Source organism: Eutrigla gurnardus, assembly GCF_963514095.1.
Source record: "Eutrigla gurnardus genome assembly, chromosome: 1".
NCBI classification, from domain to species: domain Eukaryota; kingdom Metazoa; phylum Chordata; class Actinopteri; order Perciformes; family Triglidae; genus Eutrigla; species Eutrigla gurnardus.
The window spans coordinates 23347747-23364049 of record NC_139915.1 but is presented as its reverse complement, the minus strand read 5'-3'; the positions used below and the strand labels follow the sequence as shown (position 1 = coordinate 23364049).

The following is a 16303-nucleotide window of genomic DNA, read 5'->3' as shown; positions in this document are numbered from 1 at the left end:
AGTGATTTCCACCACGTGTCCACATGGTGCTGAACCACAGTGCACTCGATTCATGATTATTCAGACAACATGGGCACGCAGTATGTGCGGACCAGCCACACAGGAGGCGATGTAGGTGAACAGATTATTGTGTTGATGATGTGTGACAACATGGAGAAGGTGTTGGACCATTTATGAAAAAAGACACTTCTGCCACCTACTGTTTGTTCAATCGCCACACTATTGATGGAAATAAACAAGTAAAACAACGTTACTTGCAAACGATGTCTGTTTTCAGTTGGCCGATATTGAGGTGAATGCTTGCTTCCTCTGGGAAAATGATTACAAACATCTCATGTCACTGTCAATGCCACATCTGTCAATGCTAGTATTTGTTTTCCCTTGTATCTTTATTGTGGGGCTGCACTTTGGTGTAGTGGGTAGCACTGTCGCCTCACAGCAAGAGGGTCCCGGGTCTGATACCCGGTTTGGGTTTGGGTTCCTTCTGGAGTTTGAATGTTCTCCCTGTGTGAGTGTGTGTTCGCTCCGGGTTCTCTGGCTTCCTCCCACAGTCCAAAGACATGCAGGATGGGGATAGGTTCATTGATGTCTCTAAATATCCCGTAAGTGTGAATGTGAGTGTGAATGGTTGTCTGTCTCTACATGTCAGCCCTGTGATAGACGGGCGTCCTGTCCAGGGTGTATATGGCATGTGTAAACACTCAGCTAGTATACGCTATACTTGATTTTATAATTCATTTTAATTTCTCTATGTTAGTATCACAGATTTATGCTACATTGGAGGTTTCCAGTAGTCAAATATTAAGCTGCTTTATTCCAAAAAAAAAATTACATACTCATCACAAAATAGGTATTTATAGTATGCATGAAAGGTTACCCTCAATGCTATAACTGGACTCAAATCATCTCATACCTCACCATATTCATTTGAAAAATCAGATCTTTTCAAATCCAGTTTTTTAATTTTTTAATTTTAATTTTTTTTATTATAAACATTTTCTGAGAGGAATAATGTCAGACAATGACACATACCTTAATCTGAATGTGTTTCCTGTAAGGCGTTACTGAAATAGTTATTAGCGATGCACGGAAATTACAGAGAAATGATGCGTTGGCACAGCTTTTCCTGCTGCACTGAGTAGCTCTGACCAAAATGCTATGAAGAGCACTGGATCGCTCACAGTAATCTCAACATTAATACCCATGATAAGACGTAGCAAATGAGAGAATTGTTAGTCCCCAACTGTAGAAATTTTGTGTACATTTAGGCCTAAGTAATTGCCATTTCATTTAATAGGACGTAATGAGGAGTTAATGTGAAGACCTCAAACTCAGAGCCCGGGTCTTTAGCACATTCAACACATTTGTAGAATTCGGCCAGGCTCATTATGTGGCAGCATGTATAAAAATATGCTTCTCCACTCAACAAGCTCATTTCGTTTTGAATTATATTATAAAATATCATCTTTACATTCAGCCAGACATTGTTTTGTATCACATCAGAGGCACAGTTCAGTTGCACAGTCGATCGAGAAGATCTCATTAAATCAAATGGAGAAAAAAAGAGGCAAAACGGATACAGACACAAGTGTGGTATCTAGATACCGCTCTCTCAAAAGGCTGCCTGACCTCACATTGTTGTGCCTGACTGACCTCAATTATCATTGGCAGTCCAGGGTAGTTGTGACCATTTAGGCAGATTATATGAAAATTATCACACCTCCCTAAATGCCACAGACTAGTTGGCATTTGAGCAAAGTTTTATCTCCGGTCCACCAAAAGTCCCAGGCACTGGTCTCGGTGCCATTGCTAAGTTGACTGTCATTGCTGAGTTAATCTACCGTATCACAGCAAGCTATTGCTGACTACGAAATTATGACATTCTGATGCATATCTCATGTCATTTCCTCTCATGGGGGAACATAAAGGCTAAATCAGAATAAAATCGGAGTCGTCTAAATGTTGCGTTTGCATGGGTGATGTGCATGTTATTGCTGTCCAGCAGGGCTGAGCAATCCTCCTTTCATATACTGCAGAGGTAGAGGAGGTGTGGGCAGTGGATGAATCTGCAACAGAGATCAATATATACTGCTAAATCTGCACAATTATGTTTTGCATAAAGCTCACCTCAGCCACTTATTGTGATATCTGGGTGTCGAGAGGTGTTTTTAATGTTGTTGTGGAAAAATGAATCTGCCCAATAAAGATCAACAACCAGGATCAGCTTTTTCTCCGAGGTTTATTCCACTAAGTATTCTCATCTGCAGAGGAGGGACTGGTCACCCCTGCCTTCTGATGCAAAGGTTCAGAATCAGCAGGAACGACCCTGAGTCCAACAACAGTCTCCCTTTTAAGGAGGAGGAACCATGGACAAAGGACGGATCATGTCCTATCTTACAAAGACAAGATGTACAGGCAAGGTCAAGATTTACAGAACACAGGCGTCATAGTCCTGAAATTATCTTATGTCAATGTGGCACTCATGTTCATATCATCTACAAACAGGCATTCATTTTCGTCATAGCATAACAGTCAGATGAGGAGATGTGGATCGACGTCTGGCCTGACAAATATTCTGATTATAAAGTACAAACATCCAAAATTCCCATTACAATGTCCATAACAAAAACATGGCCTATTACCTGGTATCAACCCAGACTTAGTAGAGGTATTCATATTCAAGAGGCACTGTGGGCAGAGCAATGGGTTTGCTCTTGAAAAGAACAATCAAAACATTCAAAAAAGTCTTTAATATTAGAAGATTTAGTATGAAATCACATCTAGCAGAGTAGCACCATGCAGTAAAATTGATAAAGGATATTTACCAACCCTAGCATCGTCTGTATGAAACATAGGAAATGTATCACCAAGACGTCGACAGATCACAACAATCTGAAGGAGTAAACCATAAACCATCTGGGATACTCTGCTTTGTTTGAAGTTTGCTTATGAAGCAGATATGGAAGTGAAAAAACATTGAGTTGCATTTTTTTCTTTAAGGAATACAAGAAAACAAAAACAAAATGTTGAATCCAAAGAGTACTTTTTAAGGTAGAAACAAGAGTACATACATACACGTTAATGAATAACTGAACTTTGCAGTGTGTGTGGGAACTTGACAGCTGCTGTTGTTGCATAAGTGCAGAGATCAAAGTTACAATATTAGATTTAAATTTTGCATTTTTCAAAATTGATAACAAAAACAGTTTGGATCTTCTGTATTTTACAAATCGAATGTGTAAAGCTTTTTAGGATACTCCTCAACATTGACTGTTGCGAATAATCATGCTTACACACATTATAAACATTCAATATTTACATTTACATTTACATTTAGGTCATTTAGCAGACACTTTTGTCCAAAGCGACTTACAATAAGTACATTTGTCAAAAGAAGGAAACAAGGAAACCACAACGTATCATTGCCGATAAAGTAAGAGCTAAAAATAGAACAAGTGTTAGGTCCTCATCTGAGTAAACTAGTACTTCAAGAGCAACAGTGCTACGATCAGAGTGCTATAGGTAAGGGGTTTTTTTTTGGGGGGGGGGGGGGGGGGGGGGGGTCGTTAGTGGGTCATGCTAGTCGAGGTGAAGTCTGAACAGGTGAGTCTTGAGCCTTTTTCGGAAAATGGCAAATGACTCAGCTGTCCTGACATTAGTCGGGAGTTCGTTCCACCACTGAGGCGCCAGAACAGAGAAGAGTCTGGACTTTGCTGAGCGACATTTGTTTGATTTCAGCGATGGTGGTACCAGCCGGCCAGCTGAAGTAGAGGAGCGAAGTGCTCGCTTCGGGGCATGAGGTTTGACCAGTGTTTGAAGGTAGATGGGTGCCGTTCCATTGATGGCCCTAAAGGCCAGTGTCATCGTCAATATATATATATATACAGTGGCTGGAAAATGCAGGACTGACAGACAGCACAGAGGCACTAATCATGGCAGCACAAGAACAGGCCATAAGCACAAGAGCCATAGAGGCCAGGATCTACCAGAGCAGATCAGACCCAAGATGCAGACTGTGCAAAGAAGCCCCTGAGACAGTCCAGCACATAGTAGCAGGGTGTAAGATGCTAGCTGGATCAGTGTACATGGAGAGGCACAACCAAGTGGCTGGGATAGTACACAGGAACATCTGCAACCAGTATGGAATAGAAGTACCCAAATCCCAATGGGCCATACCACAGAAGGTGACTGAGAACAACAGGGCCAAGGTTCTGTGGGACTTCAGCTTCCAGACTGACAAGCAGCTCCTGGCTAACCAACCGGACATAGTGGTGGTGGACAAAGAGCAGAAGACAGTGGTGGTGATAGATGTGGCGATCCCAGCTGACGCCAACATCAGGAAGAAGGAACACGAGAAGATTGAGAAGTACCAAGGATTGAAAGAGCAGCTGGAACAGATGTGGAAGGTCAAGGCTAGCGTGGTCCCCGTGGTAGTGGGGGGACTCGGGGCAGTAACCCCCAAACTGGGAGAGTGCCTCCAACAGATCCCAGGAACAACATCTGAAGCCTCAGTCCAGAAGAGTGCAGTCATAGGAACAGCCAAGATACTGCGCAGAACCCTCAAACTCCCAGGCCCGAGGACCCGAGCTTGAGGATGACACAGATACCACCCCACCGGGGGTGAGAAGGAGATTTTTTTTAATATATATATATATATATATATATATATATATATATATATATGTGTGTGTGTGTATATATATACATAGTTTTACATGAGCAAGTAGGCCTTTATACAGGTTTTTTTTGGTGGAGAGATACAACACTTCTGAAGAAGACCAATTTTGTTTTACCTTATGTATTTACTTAAATGTATTACAAGGTAAATTTCCAAAACACCATTTTAATAGCCCATCACGGAATCCCTGCAAACACATATGTCCCCCAGAAAACCCAAACGTGCTGCTAAAACACACTATAGCCGGGGGAAACTAGACGCAATTCAGAAAAACACACAGAGCATATTGTGAAATTAAATAGACTTGACTTTTAAACACTGAGGGGGAAACAATTAAGCATCAGTCATATAAATGTCAGTGTAAAACCTGACTTTTTAATGATGGCTCAAACAAGTGTAACATATGTGTTACTAATAATCCCCACAGGCTGAGTCAACAAACAAACATGACAGGTGGGTTTCAGGTGTGTAGTCATTAATTATGTTATCACCTTCTCAGTCAAACACACTTCCTCTAGGAAATTAGATGTGACATATGATAAGAGAAAGCAGTTAATAATCCACTGTGATGTAAGCTTCTCACTTGTTAGGAAAAAAAAAACTTAGTTTGGTTATTAAATTTGACAGTCCAGGTGTTGTTTGCCCACCTTTAAAGGCGGCCATTAATATGTCATGAATTATTCATTCAAATTGATTGTGTTCATTGGTGGTTATTTGGTCAAATATACCCACATTGAGTCATTCTAATTATATAATTATTCACATCATTAATTCTATGTTGGAAAGCCTTACTTAATTCAACTCACAATTTTCATTCATCAAAGTTATCAGGGTACGTAAGTGCAATATCATTGACATAATTATGAACATTCTGTTTTAACCATGCACTCTTACACTTGCCTACTTCAGATCTGCACTCTGCATATAGACCTAAATGCGACTGGTCCCTCTTTATATTTTTATGAGCCATACTGTATCCTATATATTGTATATATTTAGTATTAATACTTTTATTTGTACTTTACTGTTATTATCTCAGACTTTTATATTTCACACTTATACTTCCCACTTTGTATTGCAAAGCTGCTGCATAGCAATATCCCTGAAGATGACACACACACACACACACACACACACCTATATTATGCACATATGCACAAATGACCACTAGTGGTACATAGTCCATTATTTTTTTGTATTTTGGTATTTCTTTATTGTATTTGGTATTTTGCATTGTTCTGCTATCTTCACTATCCTCTTTGCTGCTGTAACCCTGCACATTTCCCACATTTATTATTTTATTTTATCTTGATATATAAAGACTTGTGAATCCACAGAGAAATATCACTCATCTCGTCTCTATCGCATTAATGTCCTTATTTTGTCCTTATATTGCATCTTGGCTGTCCCTAAACTACTGTAAGAAATTATTGAGAAATGAAACATTTCGTTTCATTTCGCCCTTTTTTCTCAGTAGTTTTGCAAACTGCTTCTCTTCTCTCGTATCCTGAACTGACACCTCAACACAGCCCTCGCGCGGGGGGCGGGACTTCCGGTTTCGCGCACCCGGAAGATTCGGATGCAAGTTTTTCGGTGCTCGACCGTGCATCCATATGCTCGTTACTTTCGTCGTTTTGATGTGATTTAGGTGTTTTTTTTCTACCCAGTAGTATTTGCAACCATGTTATCTTTAGACTTTCTCGATGATGTTCGTCGCATGAATAAGCGGCAGGTACGTACCCTGACATTAGTGCGCTCTGCGGCGACGACCGCCTCTTTGTATGGTGAGAGACCTGTGAGCTAACGTTAATTAGCCGCCGGCTACCTATTCTTTAAACGTCACCTGTTAGCAACCAAGAAAGTGACCGTTGTGTGCACATGTATCTCGTTGAACGCCCCCTTTATACCGCAGCGTAGAAGACGGCCGATAACATTGTTTTAAACAAATATCTGGACTCGGTGTAACGTTAGCTAGCTAGTCTTCCTCATTTACCACACTGTTGACATGGCACTGCCAGCTAACGGTGGTATTGCTTTACTTTACCAGTGAATCAGCAGTTAATGTTGTATTTTCTCACACATATACTGGATACAATCAGGAGTTGACTACGAAGAAGGTTTTTGGGTTAGTTTTTACTGAATTGTCTAACTTACTACTAAACAGGAAGGCTTTTGAGGGATTGTTATTAAAGTGCAATTTAAATATCCCCCTTTTTTGTGTGTTTGCAGCTCTATTACCAGGTTCTGAACTTTGGTATGATTGTTTCCTCCGCGCTTATGATCTGGAAAGGACTCATGGTGGTCACAGGAAGCGAGAGTCCTATTGTTGTTGTTCTCAGGTAAGTTAATCACACGTGTCACGCGAATTAGATGCCTGTTCTGCCTTAATTTGGCATTTCTACCTTCTGCTGATGAGAGGTAGTGTCGCAAGATTTTAACAATTTTCTCATATGTATTAAATAACATTTCAAGTTGGTGAAATCTGCATGGCAATACAAAAAGCACACACTGGTAGAAGGTAGAATGTTTGAGTAGAATGCATTTTCATTTAATAAAGTGGTCATTGTGGTATTCTTTGTTCTTGGTAGATAAGTCCCAGTTTACTTAGGATGTATGGACTCAAATGCATGGCTAACACTGCCCTTGGATGATGTGTGCATATGTGTACCTCAACAGTTAGTGCAATTATGGTTTTTGGAGGCGGGGTGAGTTTTACCTCAAGAGATTGAGGAGAACAGTAGCAAACATTTAAACTGCATTGTAGCATAACATACTGGATGATATATATATATATATTTTACTGTCTGTCTTTAGTCCATTTGTTCAGCTCCAGTTAGCCATGCATTTGAGTCAATACATTCTAAGCAAACTGGGGCTATTCCAACAAGAACAAAGAATACCATAATTAAACTAAAATGTATTCTACCCAAACCTTTGAAAGCAGAAATAATTGCTTATATTACTATTAAAACACCAAATGCCGATGGAACCCAAGTGCCTGGTCTGCTCAAGAGTTGTGCCACTGTCGTGCTGCAGCGTTGGCTCCTGGATGATTTTGGGATTCTGAAATTATTGGCTTTGAAAATCATGAGCATACTCTGGTCCTGCTCGATGTGTAATTTGTCCTGAGATAACTTATGTTGTGATAAGACACTATAAATAAAATTGAATTGATTTGAAGTCAACTTTTCACCATCATTATGCTAAATACAGCAATATTCCTGAAGACATGCATAAAAATGTGATTTTTCTGAAACACAACATTTACAGAGTGTCTTTCTGACTCTGTGAAAGTGTGTGTACGTAATTTACTCACAAAAGTGTTGTTAAGGTGTGATAATCGGTCCTCTCATGCTGCCTGTTCCTAGTCTAGATTAATATGTTGTGAAGAGTAACACTGTACGCAAGTAAAAGTACGCATACTGTTATGACAAGTAAGATTGTAGACTGTGCTGTTTAAATGATGTTATGCTCTTTTGACTGAAATACATTTTTAGGTTTGTCATCTCATATTATCATTTAGTTTGAAGAAATGCAAGCCATACAATCCCAGTTTAAACACTGGAGGATAGGGATGTCCTGAGGCCGTTAGTATTTTGCTCCTAATCATTTGATGTTGATCAGTAATGTTGAAGGTCAGTGTTATCAGTACCTACTTGTGGCTTTCGTAACAGTTTCTCACATTCATTTCAGTGGGAGTATGGAGCCAGCTTTCCACAGAGGAGACCTGCTGTTTCTGACCAACCGGGTAGAGGATCCCATCAGAGTCGGAGAGATTGTTGTCTTCAGGATAGAAGGCAGAGAGATCCCAATAGTGCACAGAGTACTTAAGATCCATGAAAAGTAGGAATACACTTTCTGTTTGTGTTGCTGTCCCTGATTAAGTTGCACTTTAAGTATCAATGAGTCCCATACCCGTGTGTCAAAGCTGAGAAGGCCAATTTTAGTATTGAAAAGCTATCTTAAAATGCAGCTGCGATATTTCACACTCACTATATATCCTCATCCAGTCACACATATGTTGGGGAAAAAAAGGCTTGGTGTTTATTTTGGTCTAAAATCTCTGCTGATAATTTGTTCCACAGGGAAAATGGAGACATTAAGTTCCTGACCAAAGGGGACAACAATGCAGTGGATGACAGAGGACTGTACAAGCAGGGCCAACACTGGCTGGAGAAAAAAGATGTGGTGGGACGAGCTAGGGGGTAAGTAGAATGTTTGGAGAAAAATCCATAAAAATACAGATATCTTAATAACATTATAGGACAGATAACGGCACCTATTCCACTCCACTGCCGGGGCCGCAGATACATTTACTCAAAACAGGTGGAGAAGAACAAGTCAGAGAATATGCATTTAGTTATCTTTACAGGCAAGATGAAACAATATGTTGCCAAGGCTTTTCTGCAAGGGGTGGACACAATAAAAGCAACACATGTACAATCTAATGGATCTAATCTAATTATATGCATTATATATTATAGTTATAGGTATTGCGGAAAAAGCAAACAAAAAAAACAACAACAAAAAAATAGCAGCCTCCTTACTCACCTTGATACAAACAAATCAAATTAGATGCAGGTGTGCAGGAAATATTGGTTGCACCTCCACACAGTGACTGAGTGATTGGTAAATCAAGTACGTCCCTTGCTCCTACATATATGAAGGTGTTTGTTTGAGCAGATGTCCATTCCAAAATTTGGCTATAATGATCAGGAAATTTTAGTCGACTACTAATTGTGATTAACAATTTGTCCTTTTCAGTGAATTTTATGCCACACAGTGATGCTGCTGTGTTTAGCTTTTCATACTAGACCTAAATTTATGTTGTAAATTTCAATGGCTGCTCATGTAAATGATGTGGTTATTGGCAAAGGAGCATGAATTAATCCTATTGTTTGCTCAAACAATGTTTCACCTCTAGTCTGTTGCACATATATTTATTTTAAATAGCTTGTTCTACTACTGACCTAATGTAACAAAGAGTGTTTCAAGATAGTTGCTGAATGTAGAAAGAGGCTTGATATTATTTTCAAAAGTTAATATGCAAAAGGGATTAACCGTTCCTGCTTCAGCTTCCACACTGTAGACGGGAGGCACAGGGGAAGACACTCTCAGGGCTGAAGTTGACTAACCCACTTCACAACCCAGCAGAAAGCAAGACATAGGAACATTACTTGGCTCTTGAAGATCTGCAATATTTATTCAGAGACAAAGCAATATAAAATAGTAATCAAGAGACGCGCTATTGGCACCTCTCTGTCATCATCTTGCTTCAGAAAGCAACAAATACAGTCTCGTGTGAGCTGAAACAGAAAAATGTGTCCAACAGCAGTAAGATCCAGACAACCAGGCACTCATATTCCATGTGATTTCCTCCTGACATTGGATCTGCATGCTCAGGTAGACAGCTGATTTATCGAGCTGATGTAAACGCACCTAATTCACTTTGTATTTGTTGCAAATTTGTAACATTGACTAACGGTTATGCAAAGTGATCGCGGTCACTTCAAATAATATGAAATAATGGTGACTGGCCCAACCCAGAGAGCGTTTCTGATTATTTACGTTATTTTGCCATGTTTTACCTTAATTTCGTATTTCTAATTTGAAATTAATTTCTGCTCTCCAATGTCTGATTAAATCACTTACAATACCACACGCTTAATTAAATTACTTATGTTGTAGACCTGTTGTGTACTGTTACAAAATGACATATGATATGCATCAATGAAATTGGTTGACCGCATTCATCTTTTCGTCAATTCCAGGTTTGTGCCATACATTGGAATCGTGACAATTCTCATGAACGATTACCCGAAGTTCAAAGTAAGTTGTTGGTTCCAGTTGACAGGATCTGCTTTGTTTTTAACCTTAATGATTTTCAGCATGGCCATCTTATTCATTATTTCTCCTGTGTATTTTTTCTGCAGTATGCTGTTCTCTTCCTGCTGGGTCTCTTTGTGTTGGTCCATCGGGAGTAAGATCCCCAAACTTCAGGCCTCGGGAAGGATAAACTACGTCCAGGAAACCTCAGTCATGCCTTTAAAAATTAAGTTAGATTTTGTCAAACCCAACTGGCTTTTTTGTACCATTTGTTCAAACATTTTGTAGAAATGTGGATAGGATGTTTACATTTGAAAAATCCAAGCTTTAAAAGTATTTTTGTGAGGGAACTAGGCTGCCTTCCATTGGAAATCAATCTTTATTTGTAATCCTCAGAATGTGAAACCGCATTCATCAAGAGAAATTAAGTTTTGTTTCTTTCCTTTTGATTCATTGTCTTTGAAAAAGATATGTGAAGTATTTTATGACAACTGAATATGAATATTAAATATGAAATCTGGTTACCATCCACTATTTTACTTCTTCATCTCTTTCATTTTGACCCGTTTTACATTAATTGTCTTTAAAAAAAATATAAGTATAAGAATAAGTAATCTCATCAGGAAAAAGTTTGGCCAGAATTTTTCTTTTCCTCCATAATGTTGAGCAATGTATTATTTCATATAGAATTGCGTAAAAATGTTGAAATTAGATATATACGATGAAGAGGATGGATTTCATGGAATCTGTTTTACATTCATAAAGCAAAAAATTCTATGAAACCAATAATAACCTCTGTCAAATCAGGGTGAATTTGCAGAGCTGAGCCTGTAATGGCTCTGATAACTTTCTGTAAAGGTCACTGGAGCGGGACACAGGCACTTCCTCTATTTAATAAGCACCTCATTAGAGATGCTATTGAGGGTTAATGTGAACAAAGTAACGTGTAATCAAGGTGAATACGACTTTATAAAGCTATCATTATATAATTAGGCATAGGAATATATGAAAATTGTATTTAATTATTATACCAGCCAAAATAATTGCAATTGATATCATCCTGGTAATCACCAAAATGTGCTTAACAATTTGAAATTTAAGGAAAATGTTTTTATTGTGCCACATCAAAGACATATTTTTGTAGTGAACATCCTATTTAGTGAACAATTACATAATCTTAAATAAGATTATCATGACTAATAAGGGCATCCCAGCATAAATAAAGGATAAATATATTTTAAAAAATATCTTTGTATTTTTATTTAAATCAGGCTCTTTTTTCACTTGTCTTCCGTGACAGTGAGCTAGGCATATTTTCAAGTAACTTGTGACAATATTGACCAATATCCTGATAATGAAAATTCACCATGATCATTTATTGTGAATTTGTTATCCCGATAAGCGAAAAAACCTATATCGTCACATCCCCACGGTCAAAAGTATGGATCAAAATACAACCATACAACCGTGTGGATCCACTTGAAACTCTATTGGGCTACTTGAACTTTGACTGAAACTGCATTTGGTTGTCTTCTTCATTAGACCTCATAGGCCTTGTTATGTGGAGCTATTCATCGCTGCCATGTTCGATCACAAAAACATTCTTCAGTGGTTACAATAATTATCAAGCACTTCACGTGTTTTGGATAACCATTGGTTCTGTTATTGGCACGGTCTGGTGTAAGTTGTGGAATCAACATGAGCTACTACAATGTCATCTTTACATTGGTGTGGCCCCAAGTGAACCAAGTAACACTTGAAACTCACTGATATATCCATCATATATTTTAAGGAAAATGCAATGTTGCATAAACCCATCGCTGTCTCGGTTCATCTAACTTGTGAACTACAGTGAGAGTGATGCTGTGATGGTCAGACAGTCTCCTAATTAGACTGACATTCAGCTATAAAGAATGTCTGAAATCACAAGGATGTCGTGTGAATGCCAAAGGTTGTGAAAAGAGCAAGATGCAAACTGCAGCCCACTAAATTTGTAACTTTAGCACCCTGAAGTGACAAAGAGCCCATCTGTCTTATCAGCTCTAAATTAGCAGTGAAACTCAGCAGGTTCTCCTGTCCTCAGAGGACTGATGGTGATCACAGCAGCATGCTACAACTGGCCAAATGTCATGTTGCTCATTGTTAGCGGCCAGGCCTGGCCCTGAGAGCAGGAGGGGGGTTGAGGAACCTAGGCAGGACATTACTCCAGAAGCAAGCATTGAGTATTGACTCCCACTTGGTGGATCTGGTTACACAACAGTGCACAACGTCCAAGACATTATTTCAGTGTGGAGCAATAGGCTATAGGCTGCTGTTATGGCATGCTATGTTGGATTGGTTTAATGTGAATTGATACATTTATTTGATATAATATTCCCTATAATATTTTTTTATATATATTTCCCTAGGACATACAGCCATACTCATCCCCAAATACGACTGGAAATCAAACAAAAACACTCAGCCTTTAACAGAGGAAAGTAAAACCAGGGTGAATTAATGAAACCCCACTGCATACAGACATTCACATCCGTCTTGAGTTTAAAGACAAATTGTGTGGTGCGTAAAATACGCACAGCCAGAGGTTTGGTCCCAACGAAACCTTGACAATGACTCGGCTGAGTGGGCTACATTTATGCAGCTGGGATGAATCAAAATTAGACCGCACGAAAAAAAAAAAAGAAAAAAAGAACCGAGCCCACCCCGCACAGGAGCGCCTATAAAAGCAGGATGCGTCTGAGCAATCCACGACCAACAGGAGGCACTGGGAGATCCGCACCCTGGAGGACAGTTCCGCCACTCACGCGCTGTAATGAGAGGGTTTACGCTGAATAATGTTTGCCAGTGTGGCTTATTTGCTTATCTTGTCTTATTTTCCTTCATGTCTTTCACCGCTGCGGTCAGTTTCGACCTGACTGAGCTCCGGAATAAAGTTGCAAAAATCAAAGTGAATCCAAGAGGCAATCTTTGGGCTACAGGTAAGAATCGCCGTCTGTGAACTGTTGGACCAGTCGGTCACGTTTGGATGGAATATGATTAATCTAATTCCATGTGTTTTCACCTATAATATGACATTACTTTTTTTACATTTCACATTTTCCAATTTTGCTTTTGTCCCTAAAATATCTTTTCTCTCCCTAATTGAAGTCAACATTAAGGATCGTTGTATTTGTTTTGGCAGGACATTTCATGGGCAAGAAGAGCGTGATGGATGCCCCCCGACTGCCTCCGGCTGAGGGACAGGGCGTCGATGCGCTGGCAGCCTCCCTACCTGCGGAGCAGGGCGCGCTCATGGAGCTTTTTCAGGACTTCTTGCGGGTGGCGTTGCAAGCGCAGGTGGATACACAAGAGAGCCGCACGAAAAATCAGGTGAGCTCCACTGATGTCCAAACGTTTTGTTTTTTTTGGGTTTTTTTCCGTGGACTGAAATGACTGAAATCCTGTAATGTAATATGCTGTTATTGGGCTCTCTGTTCTAGGAGGCGGACATGTTGATGAAGATTTTAGAAAGCTACATCCAAAGCAGAAAGTGATACAGAGGATGTCTCGGCGCGCATGAGCACGGATCCGAGGTCATCTGGCCTCGCTGGGTTCAAATAAACACAATAGACGCAGTCTACAGTCTCCTGTTCATCATGATTGTAATTTACCGTAACTGTCATGCTGCTCATGTGCCATTTGCAATAGACATTAACGTTGTTTTTCTTTTCAATTTGCTTTGATGATGATATTTTACATTGTCTTGTCGTTTACAGTTATTTATATTAAATCAAATAATTATTTGCATTCCTGTGACTTTGATCTGCGGCAGAACACATTTTGACACCTGTCAGCACACAGAATTATTTCATTCATGGCTGCATCTAGAATGAAAAGAGAAGAGTTTCTGTAATAAGGTTAGTTTTTGGCTCTGAAGCTTTAACATGCATGGTGTTGGCCTGTGTTTGCTTTGTCTGGTGTGACCTTCACAGCCCTTATAGGCCCAACACTAACAACCAATTGTTAAGTACAAGTAAGATTTCTTTTTTCTCACACTTTTGTAAAGGCATTTCCAAAATAACACTTATATAAATCCAAATGTAGGCAGCTTATATAAACACACTTTATAGATTCCTGTCTTTGCAGGGATGATTTGTTCTCTCGATCAATATCGTGAGGTGGCCGATTCTTCGCCTGAGGCTTATTCTAGATGACGGGTATAGGCTATTTCAATATCTCTCCCACGATGCCTCGTCTGCTGCTTTACATCAGGTTCAAGGTTAGGCTCAGTGCTCAGAGTAGTTAGTGGTGGGAGGAAACACGGACTTTAATCCACGACTCAGGTGTGAGATAGATGAGAGTTGTGTAGTCTAGATTTCTGGTTAACTCCAAATAAATAACACAGTTTATTAGATCCACCTAAAAACAAATGTAGTCTGATCCAGCAGTCCTGCAATAATCATGAAGGTTCAAATGTTAAAATTAGTTTTATAGTCATTTTGGTGGTTGCAGTTTGTGGTACTGTTGAGAGGTGTTGAAAAAATGATTGAAAAAGTTGTATTTTTCTCCATAAATACACATTTTAAGCTAACCTGATTTTGACAAACAACGGCATTGAACTTTCAGGTGCAGAACAAGTAGGTTAGGCTTGAAAATTGGGTACAATTTGATAAAATGAGCCTTCTCAGTAGGTGACAGGAAATATAAGTCCTTAAAGAGCAGCATTCAAACATTCAAAGCTTTGATGAGGAGAGATAGTAAGTTAGGAAAAAAAGCATATTCTCAAGTATTATTTTGGTTAAAATGTTCTTTTCGGTTCCATATAAAAAGGCAAATCAGTCCTTTCAGTGAAAACAGCTAAATTTCAGAACATTGTATTGTCTAATAATGAGCCATCAGCCGCTTATGATTTTCACTAATAGCACATATACACAAGATGTGCCTGTCTGTATTTGAATACTGAGAGAAATTTCACCAAAATATTGAATCTTACATTAATTAACTTGAAATGTCAGGCAACTGCATGATAATCTGTTGCACAGTGAAGCTCAATGTGTTCATGCAAAGATTACTTGTGTGCACAATCGTGCGCACAATCACACACACACACACAGTGCGTGTGTGTGTGTGTGATTGTGCGCACGTTTGGGGTGTGAACAAGTGCCTAAAACTGTCCTCTCATGATGTAAAAGTGCAAATCCAAACATGCTCCAGTGTTAACCATTGAGGAAGGTGTCTCCACACAATCTGAGGGTGTCACAGATCTCCAGAGGTGGGAAATAATGAAGTACAAATACTTTGTTACTGTAATAAATAGAATTTTCAGTCATCTGTTACTTGAGTATTTATATTTCTGACAATTACATTTTAAAACTAAAATCTGTACTTTCTACTTACATTTTCAAAACAGGCTTATTACTTTAGTTTAAATGCATTCGAGGGGAATTATCTATTTAGTTTTTTCCTATTAATATGACTAGAGATTCATTTATAAACAGGCAGTAGAAATTTCCTTCATAGGGATACTTTTTACTTTATATTTTGAGTAAATTTCAGAGCCTGATCTTTACTTTACTCGAGTAAAGAAGTCGAATCAGTACTTCTACTTTTAGTCTTGTTCAACAAAAGTATCTGTACTTCTACTTGATCTCTCTCAATCCTGGGGAATAAAATGTTCATATGAACAAATATGCCTTTACAATTTTATATATTCACCCTACATTGTGTTGTATCCATCAACAAAATTCAGATGATGGTCATCCAAGAGGACACTAAACTCTCAGCTGCAATGTGGTTAAAAATAATTCATATGAAAAGTTC

The 16303-nt window shown here is 39.0% G+C and overlaps 2 protein-coding genes across 2 annotated transcripts; both read left to right on the top strand.

Moving 5' to 3' along the window:
- The first annotated feature begins 6243 nt into the window (after window positions 1-6243).
- On the top strand, window positions 6244-11038 carry sec11a (SEC11 homolog A, signal peptidase complex subunit). The gene is made up of 6 exons (XM_084005910.1): window positions 6244-6410; window positions 6908-7017; window positions 8372-8521; window positions 8764-8883; window positions 10450-10507; window positions 10612-11038. Exons 1-6 carry the CDS (start codon window positions 6360-6362, stop codon window positions 10660-10662), a joined length of 540 nt encoding a protein of 179 aa, XP_083862036.1. The 5' UTR covers window positions 6244-6359; the 3' UTR covers window positions 10663-11038.
- A 1992-nt stretch (window positions 11039-13030) lies between these two features.
- Window positions 13031-14249, top strand: nmbb (neuromedin Bb). Its single transcript, XM_084025471.1, has 3 exons — window positions 13031-13482; window positions 13686-13873; window positions 13984-14249. Exons 1-3 carry the CDS (start codon window positions 13317-13319, stop codon window positions 14035-14037), a joined length of 408 nt encoding a protein of 135 aa, XP_083881597.1. The 5' UTR covers window positions 13031-13316; the 3' UTR covers window positions 14038-14249.
- The last annotated feature ends 2054 nt before the right edge of the window (window positions 14250-16303 follow it).